The 20,789-nt window shown below is 44.6% G+C and overlaps 2 protein-coding genes across 2 annotated transcripts in view; one reads left to right on the top strand and one right to left on the bottom strand.

The window, feature by feature from the left end:
• Positions 1 to 20,789, top strand: part of MAML2 (mastermind like transcriptional coactivator 2) — a 371,737-nt gene that overhangs the window by 212,545 nt on the left and 138,403 nt on the right. The gene's annotated exons all lie outside the window — the stretch shown is intronic.
• On the bottom strand, positions 6,112 to 11,702 carry LOC119467824 (leucine-rich repeat-containing protein 37A3-like). Its single transcript, XM_037730206.1, is given in 2 exon segments — positions 6,112 to 9,255; positions 9,257 to 11,702. Coding segments are annotated over 2 exon segments (1,314 nt in total). The 5' UTR covers positions 10,025 to 11,702; the 3' UTR covers positions 6,112 to 8,709.

Raw genomic sequence — 20,789 nt, 5'->3', positions numbered from 1 at the left:
AGGTCCTTAATAACTGTTCATTGAACAAATGAATTAGAGTAAGTTACTGCAACAAATGCCTGACCTTATTTTGCATATTGTTTTTCCTAATTTCCTGCTCTTAGGGTAAGCTTTTGGGGATCATTTTCTGTATATGAGGTGGGTGAGAACAAAATATGTATGTGCACACACCATGAGCTATGTTTTCCATTTCAGTGCAAGACAGATGTGATTCTTGCCCATCAAGAAATTTTTACCTTAAAATGTACAATTCATTGGCTTTTTAGTATATTTTTATTTTTATTTTTTGAGACAGAGTCTCACTCTGTTGCCCAGGCTGGAGTGCAGTGGCACAATCTCAGCTCACTGCAACCTCGACCTCCCAGGTTCAAGTGATTCTCCTGCCTCAGCCTCCCAAGTAGCTGGGACTGCAGGTGATTGTCACCATGCCTGGCTTAATTTTTGTAGTTTTAGTAGAGACGGGGTTTTACCATGTTGGCCAGGCTGGTCTCAAATGCCAGACCTCAAGCGATCTACTTGCCTCAGCCTCCCGAAGTGCTAGAATGCGGGTGTGAGCCACCATGCCCAGCCAATTTTTAAAATTATGCAACCATCACGACTATCTAATTCTAGAACACTTCTACCACCCTATAAAGAAACTCCATGTCCATTAATAGTCACTCCTCGCATTCCTCTTTCCATGGATTCTTATAACTACTAATATACTTTCTGAATCTATCAACTTGCCTATTCTTGGTATTTCATATAAATGCAATCATAAGTGTAGTTTATCCTGGAGAATGTTTCATGTACACTTCAGAAAAGCATGTATTATTTTCTCGAGTGTATGACAAGTTGTTGAGTATGTGGTCTATGTATTTCAGTTAGCTTTACTTGGCTTATAGTGTTGTTGAAGCCTTCTATTCCCTTGTTTTTCTTATGTCTAGTTGTTTTGTGCATTACTGAAAGTAGGGTTTTGAAGTCTCAAACTATTTTTATTATTTCTCTCTTCAATTCTGTGAATTTTTCATATGTTTTGAAGCTGTTTTTAGGTGCATATATGTTTATAATTGTTATGTCTTCTAGGTGGATTAAGCCTTTTATCATTCTTTGCCTTTATGTATGCTGTTCTCTTTCCCAGGAATGTTTGGAATATCTTTTTATTTCTATCCTGCTGATATTTTACCCATTCCCCAACATACATCTTAAATACTGTTTATTTTGAGGTAGTTCTCAGTCTTTCTGCTAGCTCTGATTACACTTGCTATAGATTTTGTATAGCTCTGTTATGAAATTTATGCTTTTGTCTTCCTACCCCTAATTAAAGGGATTCTTTCATCTTTGTGCCTCATTCCATGCCTAGTGTGGTAGGCATTTAATAAATATTTCTAACATCAAAAAAGAATTAGGCTTTTTTTGGATGGTCCTAGACAATTGATGTAGGACAAGGGGTAGAAGTTAATAGGAAGTGTACTTTAGTTCCATTTTTAAACAAAAGAAAATAAGATTTTAATTACTTAAAAAAAAAAGAAACAGTTGGGTCAAGTAGAATATTCCCCTCCAAGTAATTAAGGCGAAGACTGAAGGATCATTTGTAGGAAATGGAGAACATTTCTATTTAGAACTTTAAAATCTTAATTTTTTTTCCCTTGTAAAGAAATCTCAAGCCTTGAGTGTAAGAATGGCAGATGTTCTAACTATAGCAAATAATTCTTAAAAGCAACTAAAATCCAACTTATAGATTTTGCTTCATCTTTCGTGTCCCTAGATTGGATCCTTTCTTCAAGATTAAAACAGCAAGCCATGGTACATATTATGGCTTGGCAAGCTTAGAGCATTTTGGAATCTTCTTACTTATCCCTCTCTAACTTCTTGCCAACTGGAAGATTGTGATGAGACAGGAGGTAGAGAAAGCTGTTGACTGAGGAAGCAGAAAGAAGTATCACATATCCTTCTTGAGTTTCTGAACCATGTTATGATTTCACTAGAAAAATGACACCCTTTTGGAAGTCCCCTTCAGAGGAATGGCCTTAGAGAAGCAGGTGGATCCTCTGGTTTATCTTCTGCACAAGAAGCCCTGCCTGGGAGAACTGACAGCCTTTTTGGAGTCCAAGTGCCAAACACCCACACACACAGCAAATGCCAGGAAGATAATCTTCAAATTAGGTGATACAGCTGAAATATTCTCAGGCTTATATCTCCATAGCTGTGGAACATTTTATCTGCCCATTATTTTGTTCAGTTACACTCTCAGAACCATTATAATATATCTGGGCTAATATGAGCTTGAGGTAATGTTTTTGTACTCAGCTGCAAGATGGTAACTTTCCATTATACCTAGTAGTTCTTAGCCTTTTGAAGGTTAGATCCAAATGGGGAGCTTTAAAAAATACTGATAGTTGGGAAGCAGAAAACCAAATATTACATGTTCTCACTTATAAGTGGAAGCTAAACCATGGGTACACATGGACAAATAGATGGGAACAAAATACACCAGGGACTCCAAAAGGAGGGACGGAGGGAGCAGGAGTAAGGGCTGACAAACTTCCTGTTGGGTACTATGTTCACTATATAGATGTTGGGATCAAGAGAAGCCCAGGACCAGGCACAGTGGCTCACGCCTGTAATCCCAGCACATTGGGAGGCCGAGATGGTGGATCATGAGGTCAGGAGTTTGAGACCAGCCTGGCCAACGTGGTAAAACCCTGTCTCTACTAAAGATACAAAAATTAGTCAGGTGTGGTGGTGCGCATCTGTAGTCCCAGCTACTTGGGAGGCTGAGGCAGAGAATCACTTGAACCCGAATGGTGGAGGTTGCAGTGAGCCAAGATCATGCCACTGCACTACAGCCTGGGAGACAGAGCGAGACTCGATCTCAAAAAAAAAAAGAAAAAGAGAAGCCCAAACCTCAGCATAATGCAATATATCCTTGAAGCAAATCTGCATATGTACCACCTGAATCTAAAATCAAAATTTAAATCAAAACAAAACATTACCCACAGTTGTATTCCACTACCCACCTCTGCCCCATTTGGATTTAGTTTGTCTGGATTTCAGCACAGGTGTTGGTATTTTCAAAAGTGCTCCCAGACGATTCTAGCATGCAACCAAGGGTGTAAAGTAATGATCTAGAACTGTGGCTCGCAAAGTGTGGTTCCTAGACCAGCAGCATCAGCATCACCTGGAAACTTGTTAGAAAGCCAAATTCTTAGGCCCACCTGACATCTGAAACTCTAGGGGTAAAGCCCAGCAATCTGGGCTTTTAAAAGTCCTCCAGGTGAACTACTGGTCTAGAATAAAGAGACCTCTTCTTATTTTTGGAACATCCTTTTGATTACAAAAAAAAAGTGAGAATCTGACCAATTCAGTATGTATGTTGGAGGGGGTGTCCATTTTACAGACTGGTAGAGAATAATGCAAAGCTGAACATAGCGGCTTCCATAAGCACCTTTTTTCTTTATGATTATTGGTAAATATTGAGTTAAATACTGTCTAGTAGATTTGTACCATGTAGTTGGCTAATTTGGCTCATGTATAGATTACCCCCAACCCCCAGATACACACAAAATGCCTAACAATGAATGGATTGTCCTCAAAAATAGACTATACTGTAAAATTTCAGCCTGAGCTTTACTGAAACTCTATGATTTATGTAAATAACAATTTTGGACTTCACACATACTCCATACTTTTTTGTCAATGCCACCTGCCAGGGGAATTATGGTTTGCCTTGAGTTGACAGATTTACATTTGATTTGTGCTTCATTCATTGCTAAAGAGTAAAGATCAGTTAAAGGCCGATTTGCCCTGTGATGAAACATGTCACTAACTCTACATTTGAGCTATTTACATGTTTATTAAGAGTGATAATCATAAATTGAAAGCACAATCCCACAAAAGATATTGGAGAGCCCTGTGAGCACCATGCCACGTGAACCTGATAAATAGGAAGTGGTGTAAATCCTAGTGTCAGCGGGACAGCTCACATGTGTGTCAAGCAAGAAGATGGTGTGGCAGCACTTTCAAGTTGATATGTATATGATGATTCCAATAAGCAAATGATGAAACAAACTAGGGCCTTTCTTCTCAAGTTTTGGTGTGTGGACTAGGAGTGTTTTTGTTTTTCAACACTGAGCTCACTCTGTTGCCCAGGATGGAGTACAGTGGTGCAATCTCAACTCACTGCAACCTTCACCTTCCAGGTTCAAGCAGTTCTCCTATCTCAGCCTCTTGAGTAGCTGAGACTACAGGTGTAAGCCACCATATCTGGCTAATTTTTGTAGTTTTAGTAGAAATGGGGTTTCACCATATTCATCAGGCTGATCTCGAACACCTGACTTCAGGTGAGCCACATGCCTCAACCTCCCAAAATGCTGGGATTACAGCTGTGAGCCACTGTGCCCAGCAGGATTAGGAGTATTGATATCACTTGTGAGCTTTTTAGAAACAGACGCACAGTCCCCACCCTTTACCTGCTGAATCAGAATCTATAGGATAACAAGATCTCCAGATGACATCTATACACACTAAGGTTTGAGAAGCGCTAAGCTAGTGATTATTTCATAAACAATGTCTACATTTTTTGGCATTACTGGATTTGAACATGCCGTTTCTAAAGCAAGCAGTCTGTGGTTTTCTCCATTCTGACGTTTCCAATGGAAACAGGGCCACTCGGATGGGAAGTCAGCAGGAACAGCTGACCAAGAAAGGAAGTTTAGATTGAACAAAGGTTTGCTTCATTTTTATTGCCCCTGGAGGAAGAACAATACTGTACAGAAGCTGTTAATGATGGGCTGGATTCGAAGGCAGTAATCTGTGCCAAAATCCAAATGTGTTTTTACTCTAAACCTCTCTCCAGATGTCTAGCTTTACTCCAAAGTTTCCAGCTGGTTAGAACCCCACAGAAATGGCTGGTCACTAAAACATATTTAAACATAAAATATATTCATATTAACTTTATTTTCAATTTCTTCTACTCTTTTAATAATTTCATTAACTTCCATTAGCCAGCATATTATTTGGTGCTGATGGAAAATGTCTAGTTGACCTCGATGGAGAGATTTTAGTGGAGATTGTGCTCTGTTTAACAGCGCACACAGGTAACTATGGCAACCCTCCATTTCAGTTATGAACGTGTTATACAAATCCTAAGTGAAAACAGCCTCAGCCTATCAGTCTTTTTTAATAAGTAACCTAACAATAGTGGACCATTCAATCCAGAGAAAAGACTTTCATTTAACCGAGGAATAATTGAAATGGCACTATGCAGGGAGAGCTATGATCTTAACATATTGGCCAACCTGTTAGCATGATTTCCTTGGGCGCTGTTCAGTAAATCACCCATCCAGTTGAAACAGATACAGAGAAACCACATGTAACCACTCAGGCAAATTTGCCCATCAACGTTCTGCACCTTTCAAGCCAAACTTTACCGATGGTTTCAAGAAATAGCAGGTGTGGTTTCCCTAATTTGCAGATGGAAACACCAACACCAAATCAACAAGTGATGAGGAGACTGTTCTCTGGCAGCCTGTAGGAACTGCACCAGAGGTCACTGCACTGGTCCTACTGCTCAAGCCTTTTTCTCGTATCCACCGTCTGCCCCCTACTTGCCTGGACCCACATGCACTGTCATCATGCTTAGTTCATGTTTTTGTGGTGGTGTTCACCACTGTATCCTCAGGGCCTCGCACAGTGCCCAGCAAATGAGAACTGCTCAATGATATTTGTTGAATGAATCAATGAATACATAATTGGATTTTATTATGTATAATATAAATCAGTTTCAGCCAGTTTGCAATAGTTGTCTTCCTCTCCACTTTCAAAGTGCTTCCCAGTCTCCAAGATCCAATTCAAGAGCAATGTGCTCCCTGAAGACTTCTTTAATTTTCAGTCTAAAATAACATCTCACCCATCAGAATCCTGATATAGTACTTGCTTTCTCTACTATTTTTGTTTTGTTTTGTTTTTTGAGAGGGAGTTTCACTCTGTCACCCAGGCTGGAGTGCAGTGGTACGATCTTGGCTCACTGCAACTTCTACCTCCTGGGTTCAAGTGATTTTCCTGTCTCTGCCTCCTGAGTAGCTGGGACTACAGGTGCATGCTACCACACTCTGATAATTTTTGTATTTCTAGTAGAGATGGGGTCTCACCATACTGGTCATGCTGGTCTGGAACTCCTGACCTCAGGTGATCCACCTACCTCGGCTTCCCAAAGTGCTGGGATTACAGATGGGAGCGCTGTACCTGGCCTCTCTGCTATTCTTTTTACTGCTGTCATTTTCTTTCAGAAAATCTTGTTTCTGTTTCTATAGTTTATTTATTAACTATGATTTCCAGGAGACCAGTGACAATGCCCTGTATCCCTCAGAACTCCCAGAATAACACCTTGCACATCACATATGCTACCTGCATAGTTAGGGCTTATAAGTCAGCATGTCACAAAGTATTATGACCATATCGGAAGGAAAGTTGTTTCCTGGTGTCCCAGGAAAGGCTCGACCTGAGGTCTAAGTTCCTGCTCTGCATGTGAATTAGGCGTTTCTGTAGGCCAGGGAGCACTGTGGGCCTCTTTCCTACTCTTACCTTGCCCAATGGCACAGTTACAACCAGAATCTATGCCTTTTGCTTCTCAGCAGGTAAGTGTCCCATAAAGAACGCTTTGATCCCTAACTTTCTTCATCAGCCTCATGGCCAGATTCATATAATTGCTGGGTCTAATGCTGTACAAAAAAGCCTTCCTGGATTATGACAAGCAAAGGGAAGAGGAGATGATTAAGAGGCTCATTTTACGCTTCTCTTGCTGGAGGACCTTTACTCATTGCCTTTCGCTTCACCATTAGTAACATGTCAAGGGCTGCTGGGGTCATAAATAACATGAACTGTTCATGGCACAGAGAACGGAGAACAGGCAGATAGTACTGACACATTTAGGATTTTGTGATATGTGTGCCAACCCAGCACACACACTGCAGAACCTGCCTCTTCCCTGTCCACTTGCCCAGACCCCAGAGAGACTGGGTACACACATGTCAGTCTGGCTACCTCCCAGGGGACTGTTGTACCATTTTCCCATCTTGTAGGTTCACAATCACAGCACTTGCCCTAGAATTACTGAGAAGAGCAAGACACCATCCTCTTTTGTAAAACTGATATTAGTGTAGTGGGGTTCAGAGCCTTCTCCAGCAGCAGCCACCCATTTGTGTTACAGATGTCACTCCATGCCTCTCTTGCACTTTCCCCTAACAAGTCCCAGGGTGCTGAGACTAGGAGATGGGCAGAATATTTTTGTGCCATCCCTGCGCAGTGTGACTCAGGGATCCCACAGCCTAAAGGTCACCTTGTACAAGGTAAAGTGCTCCTGCTTGAATAACCACAAACAGTCTCTGTCCAGTGTCTGTCTCTTCCCCTCTCAGTTTAGTTGCTTCTCTGCCTTTACCCCTAATAATCTGTAGAAATAATGAACTTCTCAGGTCATTCAAGGGCAACTCATTAACTTCCTTAGGAAAAGCCAGAAATGTCTTTTCTTCCGAAGTGGTAGCTTAATGGCCACAAGCAGATAATGCTTTATCAAGAGGTAATAATAAAATAATAAAATGGGGCTCATGTGATATGTAACAAGAGGCCCAATTTAGGAGACAGGTGTCAAATAATGTAGCCATCACGCATTCTTACCAGTGGATGACACAGGAGGAAACAGAAGCTGAAGGAGCCGGGATTGAGAATATCTTGAGAAAGCTGCATCTGAGCATAATATATAAGTAGCTTCTTTTTGTAAATCGTGGCAGGTTTAGCATTTGATTCCTGGCTTCACATGGACCCTTTGAAGTATTTTCCTGATCTGTGGTCTCCTTCCCTCCTTCTTTCCCGCCCTTTTACTAGGTGCATGCACATCCGTGCATGTGCAGTCTCTCCCCCACACACACACATACACACATGTTTAAATAGACAAAATCATAATGCTGATGGTGGTGTGATGATGAGGAGGAGGAGGAGGAGAGGGAGGCCTGGCATCTATAGAACTTTATCCTTTGAGTGTGCATTTTTATGGATTATCTCAATAAATATTTGAAACAACTCAACCCTCTTTGTTAGGTAAAGTAAGTATTATGATTTACATTTTACAGATGAGGAAACTGTGGTTGACTTGTTAAAAAGTAGTAGTAAAGCCAGGATCAGACTCTCTATTCTCCTTCATAGTTGGTTGTTGTACTGTAGCACACTGGAATCAAACCAGAGAGCATCCTGTGTCAGAATTACTGGCTGACACACCACTCCTTCCCACCTCACTGTGAGTGCCTGAAGGCAGAGACACGTCTTATTCATGCCTGTCTCCCACTTCCAACACAGAGGAACGCTGTGTATGGAAGAGAGGGAGGGAAGACGAATGTCTTTTGGAACATTGGTAGACACAGAACCTTGAGGAGATAGTGAAGGAATCAGTGGCCCACAGAATTGTGACAGTCTTTTTTTTTTTTTTTCTGTATCACTTCTTTTACTCAATAATTTATTTGTACATTTAATATGTAGTTGCTGAGCAATCAGAAGCAAAGGATTGGAGAAGGGGCCTAACAGTAAAGGATGAGGAGAAGGAAGAGTGGACAAGCAAAGGTGAAAGCAGAAAGTCAGCTGTCAGTATGGCTTGGGGAGATAAAGAAGGCCCAGGAAGGCCTCAAGGGAAAGGCTGCCATGTCAGGCAGGACACAGAGGACAATGGAGGAAAGGTGATTCTTACAAGATGGTGAAGGTGCCGTTGTAGGTGTTGGGCTTTGGCACAGGCATGTGGCGGAGCCTCCGCTTTGGGCTGAGATCAATACACAACAGCGTCTCACCTCTCCAGGTACAGAGCTCACATATGTTGGTGCTTGCGGAGGCCTGCTCCTCTGGTGCAGTTAAAGTCTTATCTTGGGTGTAACTTTCAGACTGCACCAATGAATCATGAGTAGGTTCTAGATCAGTAGGTGGACCTGTGACTTCAGTCAGGTTTTGATGCTGAGTCTGAACCTGGTCTGGACGAGGAGCTGTAGTCTTCTCCAGGGCTGCAGAATGTCCAGTCTCTGTATTGGGTTCTGGAATTATAGCAAGACCCAGATCTGGAGGCTGAGTGGAGGTCTCCTCTGTGGCTGGAGACGGTTTAACCTCTGTAGTAGGTTCTGTAGTTATGGTAACCTCCAGATCCAGCGGCTGAACTGTGACTTGAGTCAGGTTTGAATGCTGAGTCTGACTCTTGTCTGAAGGTGAAGGTGTCACCTCAGGGTGTTTTGGAGGAGGAGCTGTAAGCCATCAGGGCTGTGGAAGGTTCAACCTCTGTAGTGGATTCAGGAGTGATGGTAAGCCCCAGATCCAAAGGTTGAACTGTGGCTTGAGTCAGGTTTGAATGCTGAGTCTGAACCTCATCTGGATGTGGAAGTGTCACCTTAGTGTGCTTTGGAGTCTCTACAGTCTTCTTCAGGGGTGTAGAATGTTCAACCTCCGTAGTGGGTTCTGGAGGTTTGATAAGTCCCAGGTCTAGAGGTAGAGCTGCAACGCTGGGTGACACTGGGTGCTGAACTTGATCCTGACCTGGTGTTGGAACTGTTACCTCTTGATATACTGGAAGTTGGGGTCCAACTTTCTTAGGAGGCTGAGTTGGGGTCTCCTGCATGGTTGGAGAAAGTTCAACCTCTGTCATGGGTTCTGGAGTGATGGTAAGCCCCAGGTTCAAAGGTTGAACTATGACACTAGGCGATGTTGAATGCTGACCTTGATCCTGACCTGGTGTTGGAATTGTCAACTCACAATGAGCTGGAGGTTGAGCTGCAACCTCCTTAGGTGGCTCTGGAACCTGAGCTGGGACCATCTGCTGGCTTGAAGGTTCTGCCCCCTTAGGGGGCTCTGGAGCCTGAACTATGGCCTCCTGCTGGGGTGGAGAAGGTTCTGCCTCCATAGGGGGCTCTGGAATCTGAGCTGGAATGTCCTGCTGAGTTAGAGATGGTTCCACCTCTTCAGGGAACTCTGGAGGCAAAGATGGGGAGATCTGCTGAGTCAGAGAGGGTTCTATCACCATAGGGGGCTCTGAAGACTGAGCAGGGACTGCTTGCTGGACTGGAGAGGATCCTACCTCTTTAGGTGGCTCTAAAAGCTGAGTTGCGGCCTGCTGTAGGACAGGACGTAGTTCGACGTTCCCAGGTGGCTCTGATGGCTGAGCTGGTATCTCCTGCTGCAGTGGAGGGCTGATCTCTTCCGTGAACTTTGGAGGATGGCCTGAGGCTTCCTTCTGGGTTACAGATGGTTCAACCTCCTTAAGGGGCAATGGTGGTTCAGCTGGGAAGTCTTTCTGGACTGGAGAAGGTTCTACCTCCTTAGGAGAATCTGGAGTCTGAATTGTGGCCTCTTGCTGGACTGGAGATTCAGTCTTTTCAGGAGAATGCAGAGGTGGGGAATGGAGATCAGGCTGGACTAGAAAAAAGTCTGCCTACTCAATGGGAATAGGATGGTTGTCCTGCTGGACTAGAGAAGGTTCAACCTCCATAGTGACTGCTGTAGGTATGGTAAGCTCCAGATCCACATTTTTAACTGTGGTATTAGGCAAAGGTGAATTACTTCTGAATACTGGAGACAGATCTAGAGGTGAAAATACCACCTCATCACTCAATGGACTTTCAAAGTCTGAGAAGAGCTGAATTGGAGGCTGAATTCTGGGCTCTTGATGGACTGGAGGAAGTTCATCATATTCAGGGGTATTTAGCTGCTGAATTATAATCTCTTGCAAATGTTGAAACTGCTCAGGGAACATTAAGAACTGAGCTGGGGCCCCCTGTTGGGTTAAAGTTTCAACCCGATGAGTGAAATATGGAGTCATGGTGATGATGTGATCCACAGGTTTAACAGTGACATTGTGCAATGTTGGAGGCTGAACTTGGTCATGACTTAGAGGAGAAACTGGTACCTCATGATGCTCTGGAGGTTGAGCTACAACTTCCTTAAGGAGCTGTGGAGTCAGAGTTGGGGCCTCGTGCTGGTTTAGAGGAGAGTCAACCTTCTCAGGGGTCTGTGGATGCTCAACTGCAGCCTCCTGCTGGGTTGGAGAGGGGTTCTCATCCTTAATAGGTTCTGGAGACTGAACTGAAGTCTCCTGTTGAATTGGTAAAGGTCCAACCTCTTCCAATGACTCTGGAGGCAGAGGTGGGCCCCGGTGCTGGGTAGGGGAAGGTTATACATCCCTAATTGGTCCTGACAGCTGAGCTATAGCCTCCTGGTGGATTGCAGAAGTTCCCATCTCTGCAGTAGGCTCTGTTGCCATGGTGAGCTGCACCTCTGGAGGCATAACAGTGATACTGGGCAAATCAGAATGCTGAGCTTGATGGTGACCTTGTGGTATTACTTCACGATGTTCTGGAGGCTGGGCTGGGGGCTCCTGTTGGGCTGGAGAAGATTCAACCTTCCTAGAAGACTCAGAGGCTGAGCTGGCTGCTCCTGCTCACTGGGGAAAGTTCAGGCTCCATAGGAGGACCTGGAGGCTCTGTTGGGGTCTCCTCTTGGATTGCAGAAGGTTCTATTTCTTTGGGAGGCTGCGCTGGAGTCTCCTCCTGGGTGTGAGAAGGTCCAAGCTCCTCAGAAGATTCAGAAGACTGAGCTGGCTGCTCCTGCTCACTGGGGGAACGTTCAGCCTCCATAGGAGGACCTGGAGGTTCAGTTGGGGCCTCCTGTTCAGTTGCAGAAGGTTTCACCTCCTCTAGATGCTGAGTTGGGGCCTCCTGCTGGGCTTGGGAAGATTCTGTCTCCTTAGTAGGCTCTTAAGTTATGGTAATCTCCACATCTGTAGGTTTAATTGTAATGTTAGGCAAGTTATAATGAGCTTGATCCTCATCTGGAGGTTGAACTGGCAGCTCATTATTTGTTGGAGCTTGAGCTAGACTTTCCATAGAGGACCCTGGAGGCGGAGCTGGGGCCTCCTGCTGGGTCAGAGAAGGTTCAGGCCCCACAGGAAACTCAGAAGGCTGAGCTGGCTGCTCCTGCTCACTGGGGGAAGGTTCAGGCTCCATAGGAGGACCTGGAGGCTCAGTTGGGGTCCCCTTTTGGATTGCAGAACGTTCCATCTCCTTGGGAGGCTGAGCTGGGGTCTCCTTCTGGGTCTGAGAAGGTTCAAGCTTCCCAGAAGACTCAAAAGGCTGAGCTGGCTGCTCCTGCTCACTGGGGGAACGTTCAGCCTCCACGGGAGGACCCGCAGGCTCAGCTGAGGTCTCTTGCTGGGATGCAGAAGGTTTCCTGTCCTCAGGGTGCTCTGGTGTCTGAGCTGGGGCCTCTAATTGAGTTGAGGAGTTCACCTCCTCAGGGTGCTCTGGAGGCTGAGCTGTGGCCTGTTCCTGGCTTGATGTAAGTTCCTTACCTGGCTCTAGAGTTCCTGTAAGCTCCACATCCACAGGCTTGCCTGTGACATTGGGCAAGTGTGAGTGCTGAGCTTCACACCAACTTTTAAAGGGAACATCTACGTCGTGCTGTATCAGTGGGTGAGCTATGATCTCTTCAGAGGCAGGTAACTGTTGCACAGGGGCCTCCTGCTCTGTTGAAGAAGAGTGGACCCCCTCAAGGGACTGTGAAGGCAGAGCTGGAGCCTTCTGCTGGGTTGAAGAAGGTTCTACCTCCTCAGGGAGCTGTGGAAACTGCGCTAGGGCTTCTTGCTGTAGGGAAGAGGACTGGATCTCTTCAAGGGTCTCTGGATTTTGAGTTTTGGTCTCTAGATGGAATTGAGAAAGTGGAATCAATGTGGAATTCCCACAACCTTAGCAAGCCTCCAATGCTGAGCTAGATCTTTCTTCAGGTTCTTGGGAGAAACTATAAAGTTGGCTGCTTTTGAATCCTTACTGTCTAGAGGTGGAACAAGTATTTCATCTGCCTGATGCCCTGCAGCCTGATCTGGATCTGTAGTCTGAACCTTACTTTTGAGGCAAGGAGGCTGAACTAGGGTCTGGTTCTGATCCCAGTCCAGCATTGGACCCACCTGTGGGAGCCTTTCTTGCCGAGTCAGCTTGTCATTCAGATCTGGGTGTGCAGACGGAAGGGCTCTGGCCCTAGGGACAGCTCTCCAGCTGAATCCGTGTCCAGGAATGGAACCAAATTCTCGGTCGATTCCTGGGGCAGGGCTGACCTGTAGGAGGAAGCAGAGGACCCCAGGTAACCAAAGCCTCTGGGGCCTGCCAGGGAAGTAAGCACATGGGGAGATTCCCATGGGAGACTGGAGTGGGAAGACCAGGGCTCAGTCGGCTCCAGGGGGTTAGAGGTCAGCTGGAGCGGGTCCTTGACCTACTCCAGAGGCTGAGCCTCCTGGACTAGTAGCCACAATAGTTGCCACGTGAGTAGGGGCCATGGGGTGCACAGACGCAGCTGGCACATGACAAGCACTGGCGCCGCGCATTGAGCGGGAGCCCTTCTGGCAGCCCCTAGAGGCTTGTGTCCCTGACAAGCATGCGCCCCGCCCCGTCATTTATGACACCTTTATTTACGCTACCTTTATTAGGCTCGGGTCTAGATCTGCTCCCTGTCACCATGGCGATCTTATGTCACAATCCTGCCGAAGCCCCCCTCCCCTCCCCTTAGCTAGGAAGGATTTGGGCCACAGACCCGGGTGGTCCCAGGACTCCAGCAGCCTGGTGGGGTGGGGTCGGGTGGTGTGGGTGTCCCTCGGCTCCCAAGGAGCCCTTAAAAGGGCGGTGGTGAAAGCGCCGAAGGAGACCGGCTTGATTACTCCACCCACCCCTCTTGGCTTAGACCCGCGTTCTATTTCCAGGCATGCCTTACCTTTCCTCGTTAGCCTGCTTCCATATTGAGAAAAAGAACAAGAGGACTTTAGAGAGACTCCCAGAAAGCAGGATACCAGCCCCAGAAGGCCTCGGAGTCAGGGGCAGCTTTTTTTTTTTTTAATCGCATTTTAGGTTTTGGGGTACATGTGAAGAACATGCAAGATTGTTGCATAGGTACACACACGGCAGCGTGATTTGCTGCCTTCCTCCCCATCACTGGGACAGTCATTTCTAAATCATAACACCTCCTGGGGTTACTTTTTTTCTTTTTGAGATGGAGTTTCGATTTTCACCCAGGCTGAAGCGCGATGGCACAGTCTTAGCTCACTGCTACCTCTGCCTCCCAGGTTCAAGCGATTCTCCTACTTCAGCCCCCCGAGTTGCTGGGATTACAGGCTCATGCAAACACTCCCAGCTAATTTTTTTGTATTAGAGATGAGGTTTCACCATGTTGGTCAGGCTGGTCTCAAACACCTACCTCAGATGATCCGCCAGCCTCAGTCTTCCAAAGTGCTGGGATTATAGGCATAAGCCACCACGCCCAGCTGGGTTACTTTTAATCTCTGTCTGTGACACCCATGTTGTTCCTCCCTTCCCCATCTGTGCACACTGTTCCTCAGCTTAGAGAAGCCTCTTATTTACAAAGGCTGCAGTGGCTGCTACTTCCCTTGCTTTCCACCCCACCATTTGGTAACTCCAGAGGAAACTGAATAACTGATACAACCTTACTATAAAGCAGGCTCTAAAAATGTCATCATACCTGAATTCAGACTTCTCTCTACAGGACAGAAGCACCGTAGCCTAGTTGGGGACACCGCATGTAACCACAAAGCTAAACACATGTGCGCCATTAAACACATCAGCGGCAAATGGTAAATTGACCGTCTCTTTATTCAACAAGCATTACTGAGCTCTTACTAGGTGGGAGTCTCTGGATGGGGCGTGGAGGACCCCGTGAACAGCCAGATAAGCTCCCTGACCTGAAGGAGCTCGGTCAAGTGCAGAAGCAGGCAGATGTGTGCTTACCAGGATAAAAAAGACTGTGAATGTCTCTCAAGCACACCTTGCTCAGGTAAATTATGATGACGTTTTTGGAGATCTAGTGGTTCCTTCCCTTATAGGGCTGCTTAGGAGCTGGCTATGATTGCAGTCCGTGGTGTGGAGGAATGGGGATTGAAAGAATGCTTCCAGCAGTGGGGGCAGTAAGAGATTGTGAGAGAAACAAACATGGTCATCTCATCATCTTAGACCTTCTTCCTTGATTGTCCTGTGCACAAAAGTATCCAAGAGTAGAAGCCTGGACCCTCAGCATTGAATGGTTTTGAATAGATGGATTCAGCCAGTTCCTGAGTCAAACACAGTCCCTGAAAGGTAATGACATCACTCAGAAATACTTGCTCATCATGCCGTCAGGCAAGCAGTAATGTATTAGACCTCCTGTTCCAGCACCAACACCGTGAAGTATATTCACTATGCATAATGCAGGGGCTTGCAGCTTGTGTTTCCTCTGCCCTGGCCATGATCATGGATCACATTTCACTTACATGGGGCTGTCAGAGTACAAGACTGGGCATGTAAAGAATGGTATAATTGAGCTTTTCCCTCTTGGCTGGAATCTGTGGTTGCATTCCCTCTAAACCACACCGAATTCTGATTTGCTGCCTTGGATTTTACAGAGTCCTCTGTGAAAAATAAAAGCCTACAGGTGTGATAGTTTACTGCAGTCTTAGAAATAGAATTTCTTACAGCTGAATCGCTTATATTTTCTACGGGGGAGAAAAAACCCTCACACACACACACACACACACACACACACACACCCCAGCCTAAAATATTTGCATTTGTCTTACGTCCATTTCTTATGCAACTCCCTTCTTGTCCTACATCCATTTCTTTTTCTTTTTTTTTTTTTTTTGAGACAGAGTCTTGCTCTCTTGTCAGGCGCTAGGCAGGAGTGCAGTGACACGATCTTGGCTCACTGCAACCTCCACCTCCCGGGTTCAAGCAGTTCTCCTGCCTCCGCCACCCGAGCAGCTGGGACTACAGGCGTGCACCACCATGCCCAGCTAAGTTTTGTATTTTTAGTAGAGACAGGGTTTCACCATTTTGGCCAGGCTGGTCTCAATCTCCTGACCTCGTGATCCGCCCGCCTCAGCCTCCCAAAGTGCTGGAATTACAGGCGTTTACATCCATTTCTTATGCAGCTCGTCTTTGTCTGATTTTCTTTCCCTCTCTTTGTGACTGCTCCACAGAACCGATATACAGTACAGCACTTAAGTAGAGTGAAGGACTTTCTGCAACTCCAGGGGAGAGAGTTTGGAGAATCAACCTAGGGGGGACAAAACCCACAGATTTTCCACCCCTTTAATAGAGATCATGTTTTAGAAATTCAGAGAGATATTCTGCAAGTCAGGAGGCCGAGGCATAGCTGTATCTACATGTCTGGAGAATTGTGAGGTTTTCTGTGCTGTTGCCCCAGGGCAGTAGTTAACACATACAGGTCAGTTCACAGGCCAGTTAAAATCATAGCAGACGGGAATATGGAATGGACACAAAGTTAAGGGTGTTGGTTTCCCATTTCTGTCTAGTAGTCTTTCTTTTTTTCTTTATGTTGCCGAAAGGAATGCCTCACTGTGGTGACCTGCAGGATGCCAGGGCACTAGCCCATTAATCACAACAGTTTTATATTAATGCTGGATGGGTTCATTATGATTAATAAAGAACACTTTGAGAAGCTGAAATTGAAATTTGAAGCAAGGCAAAAATAATAATAATATGGTGCTTCTTTGAAGCATGTTTATTGAGAATGTGTTGACACTGCACCAAAGTACCTGTCTGTTAAATGCTTTTTGCTATCTGCTAATAATATCCACTGGACAAATCCAATTCTTTCCTTCCTGTTACTGGGGAATCATGTCTCCTTGTGTTAATGGCTTCCCCCATAGCAGGCAGTTCAAGTTATAATTGAACAAGTATTGAGCATCTCTATATCAGTGGAAACAGACTATAATAAATATTACTGAAAAACTGCTTATTTCTGACCAAGATCCGAGACCACTGGGATGCGAGAGACTCTGAGAAGCCAGGGTCTTCCAGGGCCAAAGAGAGGATTTGGATTCTCTTCAAGGCTGGTGCAGAGTAGGGGATCTAGGAAGGTTTCTGTCTCTGTTTCTTCTTACGGAAATGAGCCTGTGACCTGAAACAGCATCCAAACTATCCTGCACGCCCTCCTGACTCTGGCTGCCTTCAGATTAGTACTTTTTCATTAGTTATGAATCTGGCTACCTCCCAGGGGACTGTTGTACCATTTTCCCATCTTGTAGGTTCACAATCACAGCACTTGCCCTAGAATTACTAAGAAGAGCAAGATACTATCCCTTGAGCAATGCGGAGGCAAGAGCTAAGTAAACATGTAGATCTTTGCAATTTAACTTCATTCTTCAGTTTCTCCTTTAGGCTCTGAGGATGCTCATCCTCTAGGTCAGTGGTTTCCAAACTTCACTGATCATCATCAGCATCCAGGGACTCTTTTAAAAATACAAATCTTGGTCCTCACTTGGCTGATATTCTAATTTAGAAGGTTAGAGAGAGGAGGGAAATGAGGACAAAGGAAAGGAAAATAGCTGACAACTGCTTACCCCAACATCTTGCTCCACAGCCCTCTACAGATGCGATTTATTTTTTATTATTCATTACAGAGAGTTAATGATATAATTATCCCAAAGCAATTAGATGCAGAGTGGAAACAAAGTGCTTAAGGGCCTGGGAGATAGGCTTACTAAGGAGGAGGTTGGAGGAGTAAAGTGTCACCATGGTGTGATCTGTCAGGATCTGGGCTTCTGGCTTCATACCTGAGCATGTGCAGAGGACCTCTGTTAGGGTCATCAGGGACAGCAACCAATCACACAGTTTCCCTCTCAACTTCCCAAAGAAGCATACAGATGACTCCTGACCCTTCAGATCTGCAGTGGACCTTGGGCCGCCATCGCAACCTCTCTGGCTCTACTCAGCTCTTGCATCCTCATACCTTAAGGATCTGAATCTTCTCACAAATGTATATTTGTCAGCTTACTATTGTAGGCGTTAGGGACTCAATGGTGAGCAAATGTAGGGCCCATGCCCTCTCATCGAACTTGCATTCTGGTAAGAGGAGAGCTACAACTAATATTTCAATAAATAAAATTATTACAAATCATGACAAGTGATTTGAAAAAAACAAGGCAGAGGATGTGTGGGGAAGCAGTAGTTAATTAAAGGAAATATGGTGGCTCTAAGAGAAAGAGCTAAGTGGTGAATAGAGCCAGGCTTACAAGAGTTTTAGACCCAACTCTGATAACTGTGAGTTATGTGAGAATTTCAGTGAGTCCGTAAACCGTGACTGTATTAGTTTCCTGTTGTTGCTATAACAAATTACTACAAATTGAGTTGCTTAAAATAACATAAATACATCACATTACACTTCTAGGGGCTGGAATTGGAAATGGACCTCACTGGGCTAAAGTCAGTGTCGGCAGGGCTGCCTTCTTTTTGGAGGCTCTAGGAGACAGCCTGTTCCCTGGTCTGTTCCAGCTTTGAAAGGCTGCCTGCATGCCTTGGTTCATGGCTCCTTTCAATCTTCAAAGCCACTGAGCATCTTCAAATCTCATCAACTCTCCTGCCTCCTTCCTTGTAAGGACCCTTGTGATTACTTGGCATTCATCTGGATAATCTGGGGTAAACACTTAATTTCAAGATTCTTAACTAAATTATAGAATACAGTCTCTTTGTCATGTAAGGTCACATATTCACAGGTCCCAGGGATTAAGGCATGAATGTCTTTAGAGGGGTCATTATTCTGTCTACCATAATAGTGCCTTTATTTCTGCTTATAATAGGGACAGTGTGACTTTCCTGACCCACCTCACAGGGTTATTATGAGAATCAAATACAGTTATGGACATAAAAATGCTTTTACACATTCTAAGAGTCAATGGAGGTAGAGGAGTTATCATTCTTTTAGGATGGAGAGACTATGGGAGGGTTCAGAGTGTAAGCAGAAGCATGGAATGAAACAATAGGAAAAAGGTACTAAGAAGAAAGGTTAAAGGGGGAGGTTGTGTTTAGCCTAGAGGGAAAAAAAGAAGTATTTGTTGTCTCTGATTATATAGAAATATTATGACAAGGCTGTTCATTAGACATACTCATGTTTACTACAGACCAAGCAAGAAGAGGCAAGAGATTTTCTTGCATCACTTCTTGACTTTTTCTGTTCTTTTCTTCCCTTCAAGACCTAAATCAGAACGAGAAGATTGTTTGTACCTTCATTATTGTGAACCTGTCTCTCCATATTATTTTCTTTTAGCCCTTTGCATGTCTTTCTTAGTTCAACAAACATTTATTGAGAAATTACTACATGATGAGTGTATTAGTCAATTTTCACAGTGCTATAAACACATACCTGACACTGAGTAATTTATAAAGGAAAGAGGTTTAATTGACTGACAGTTCCACATGGCTGAGGAGGACTCAGGAAACTTACAGTCATGGCAGAAGGCATGATTGGAAGTAAGACACGTCTTACCTGGCAGCAGGAGAAAGACAGCAAAGTGGGGAGTGCCACTTTTAAACCTGAGAACTCACTAACTATCAAGAAAAAGCATGGAGAAACTGTCCCCATGATCCAGTCATCTCCCACCAGGCCCCTCCATTGACACATGTGGATTACAATTTGAGATGAGATTTGGTTGAGGACACAGAGCCAAACCATATCACTGGGCATTGCTAAGCTTTGGGAATCTGCAGATGAAAAAGACAGATGTTTTCCTCAAGTAGCTTGTAGTTTAGCATGCTCTCCTAGATCCCCTATCCCTCACTGCCTTGATTTATAGATATTTGTATACATGTTTGCTTCCTCTACCAGATGATGTACTTCTTGAACACAGGAACCAAATATTAGTCAACTTTGTGTCTGCCGTGACACAAGCCCAGTGTCTTACAATTATAGGTTTTACTTTCACGATGTTGGTTGAATTCAAGAGAATGACAGATTCGTATTCATCACAATTATTTCTTACAAAATGAGGGTAGTTTTGGAAGTCTTTGATGTGTATATATGTATATGTATATGTATAAGAAGAGAACAGAAGTATTTCTGGGATGACTTGGAGTCACCTAGTAAAAGGCAGAGCCCTAGACCAAATTGTTTTCTAGGCCTTTTCCAGGTTCCTTATTATAACTCTGATTGTCCCTTGATGGCAGAGTTTCTTCATTGTTGGTTAAGAACAATTTTTAAGTATTGGAGTGTGGTGAGCCTTCAGCAGATTATAGACCATTTTTGTTCTAAGGATCTTCAGTCTAATCTAAGTGGAAGATTATATATTGTCAGAGAAGTGAAGGGGTAGATGTTAATGTTGCTTATTTGCATATTTCATTCTCTCTGCAGTCCTTTCCTCAGCACACCTTTGTGCTGGGCACAGTGGCTTATGTCTGTAATCCCAGCACTCGGGAGGCCAAGGCAGGCAGATCACTTGAGCTCAGGAGTTTGAGATCAGCTTGGGCGATGTGGCAAAACCACGTATCCATAAAATGTACAAAAAAATTAGCCAGGTATGGTGACATGTGCCTATAGTCTCAGCTATTCAAGAGACTGAGGTGGGAGGATCTTTTGAACCCAGGAGGTTGAGGCTGTAGTGAGTTATAATCATGCCACTGCACTCCAGCCTAGGTGACAGAGTAAGACCCTGTCTCAAAAATAAAAATAAAAAAGAGCTTTGCAGCATGACAGATACTAGATATATCAAGGAGTCCGGGCCATGTCGCTTTGTGAAGGTAATCCAGTTACGGAAATTTGCAAGGCTAGTGTTGTGCCCGTACCTTATTGACTTTCATTTTTTTAAATTTCCTTTCTCCCCACACTTGCTGTAGATTCACTTCCCTTGGGAAGCCCTCCCCTCACATCTCTCCTTGTCTAAATTTTATCTATCTTAAATTGTCTCTGTTTAATCTCACAAAGAAAAAGATTGGAATTTAACCTTCTGGAGATAATTCAGTTCA

This window comes from Cebus imitator, unplaced genomic scaffold (genome assembly GCF_001604975.1).
Source record: "Cebus imitator isolate Cc_AM_T3 unplaced genomic scaffold, Cebus_imitator-1.0 Scaffold336, whole genome shotgun sequence".
Taxonomy (NCBI): domain Eukaryota; kingdom Metazoa; phylum Chordata; class Mammalia; order Primates; family Cebidae; genus Cebus; species Cebus imitator.
The sequence above is the reverse complement of the archived record's forward strand: the minus strand, read 5'-3'. Positions and strand labels throughout refer to the sequence as shown.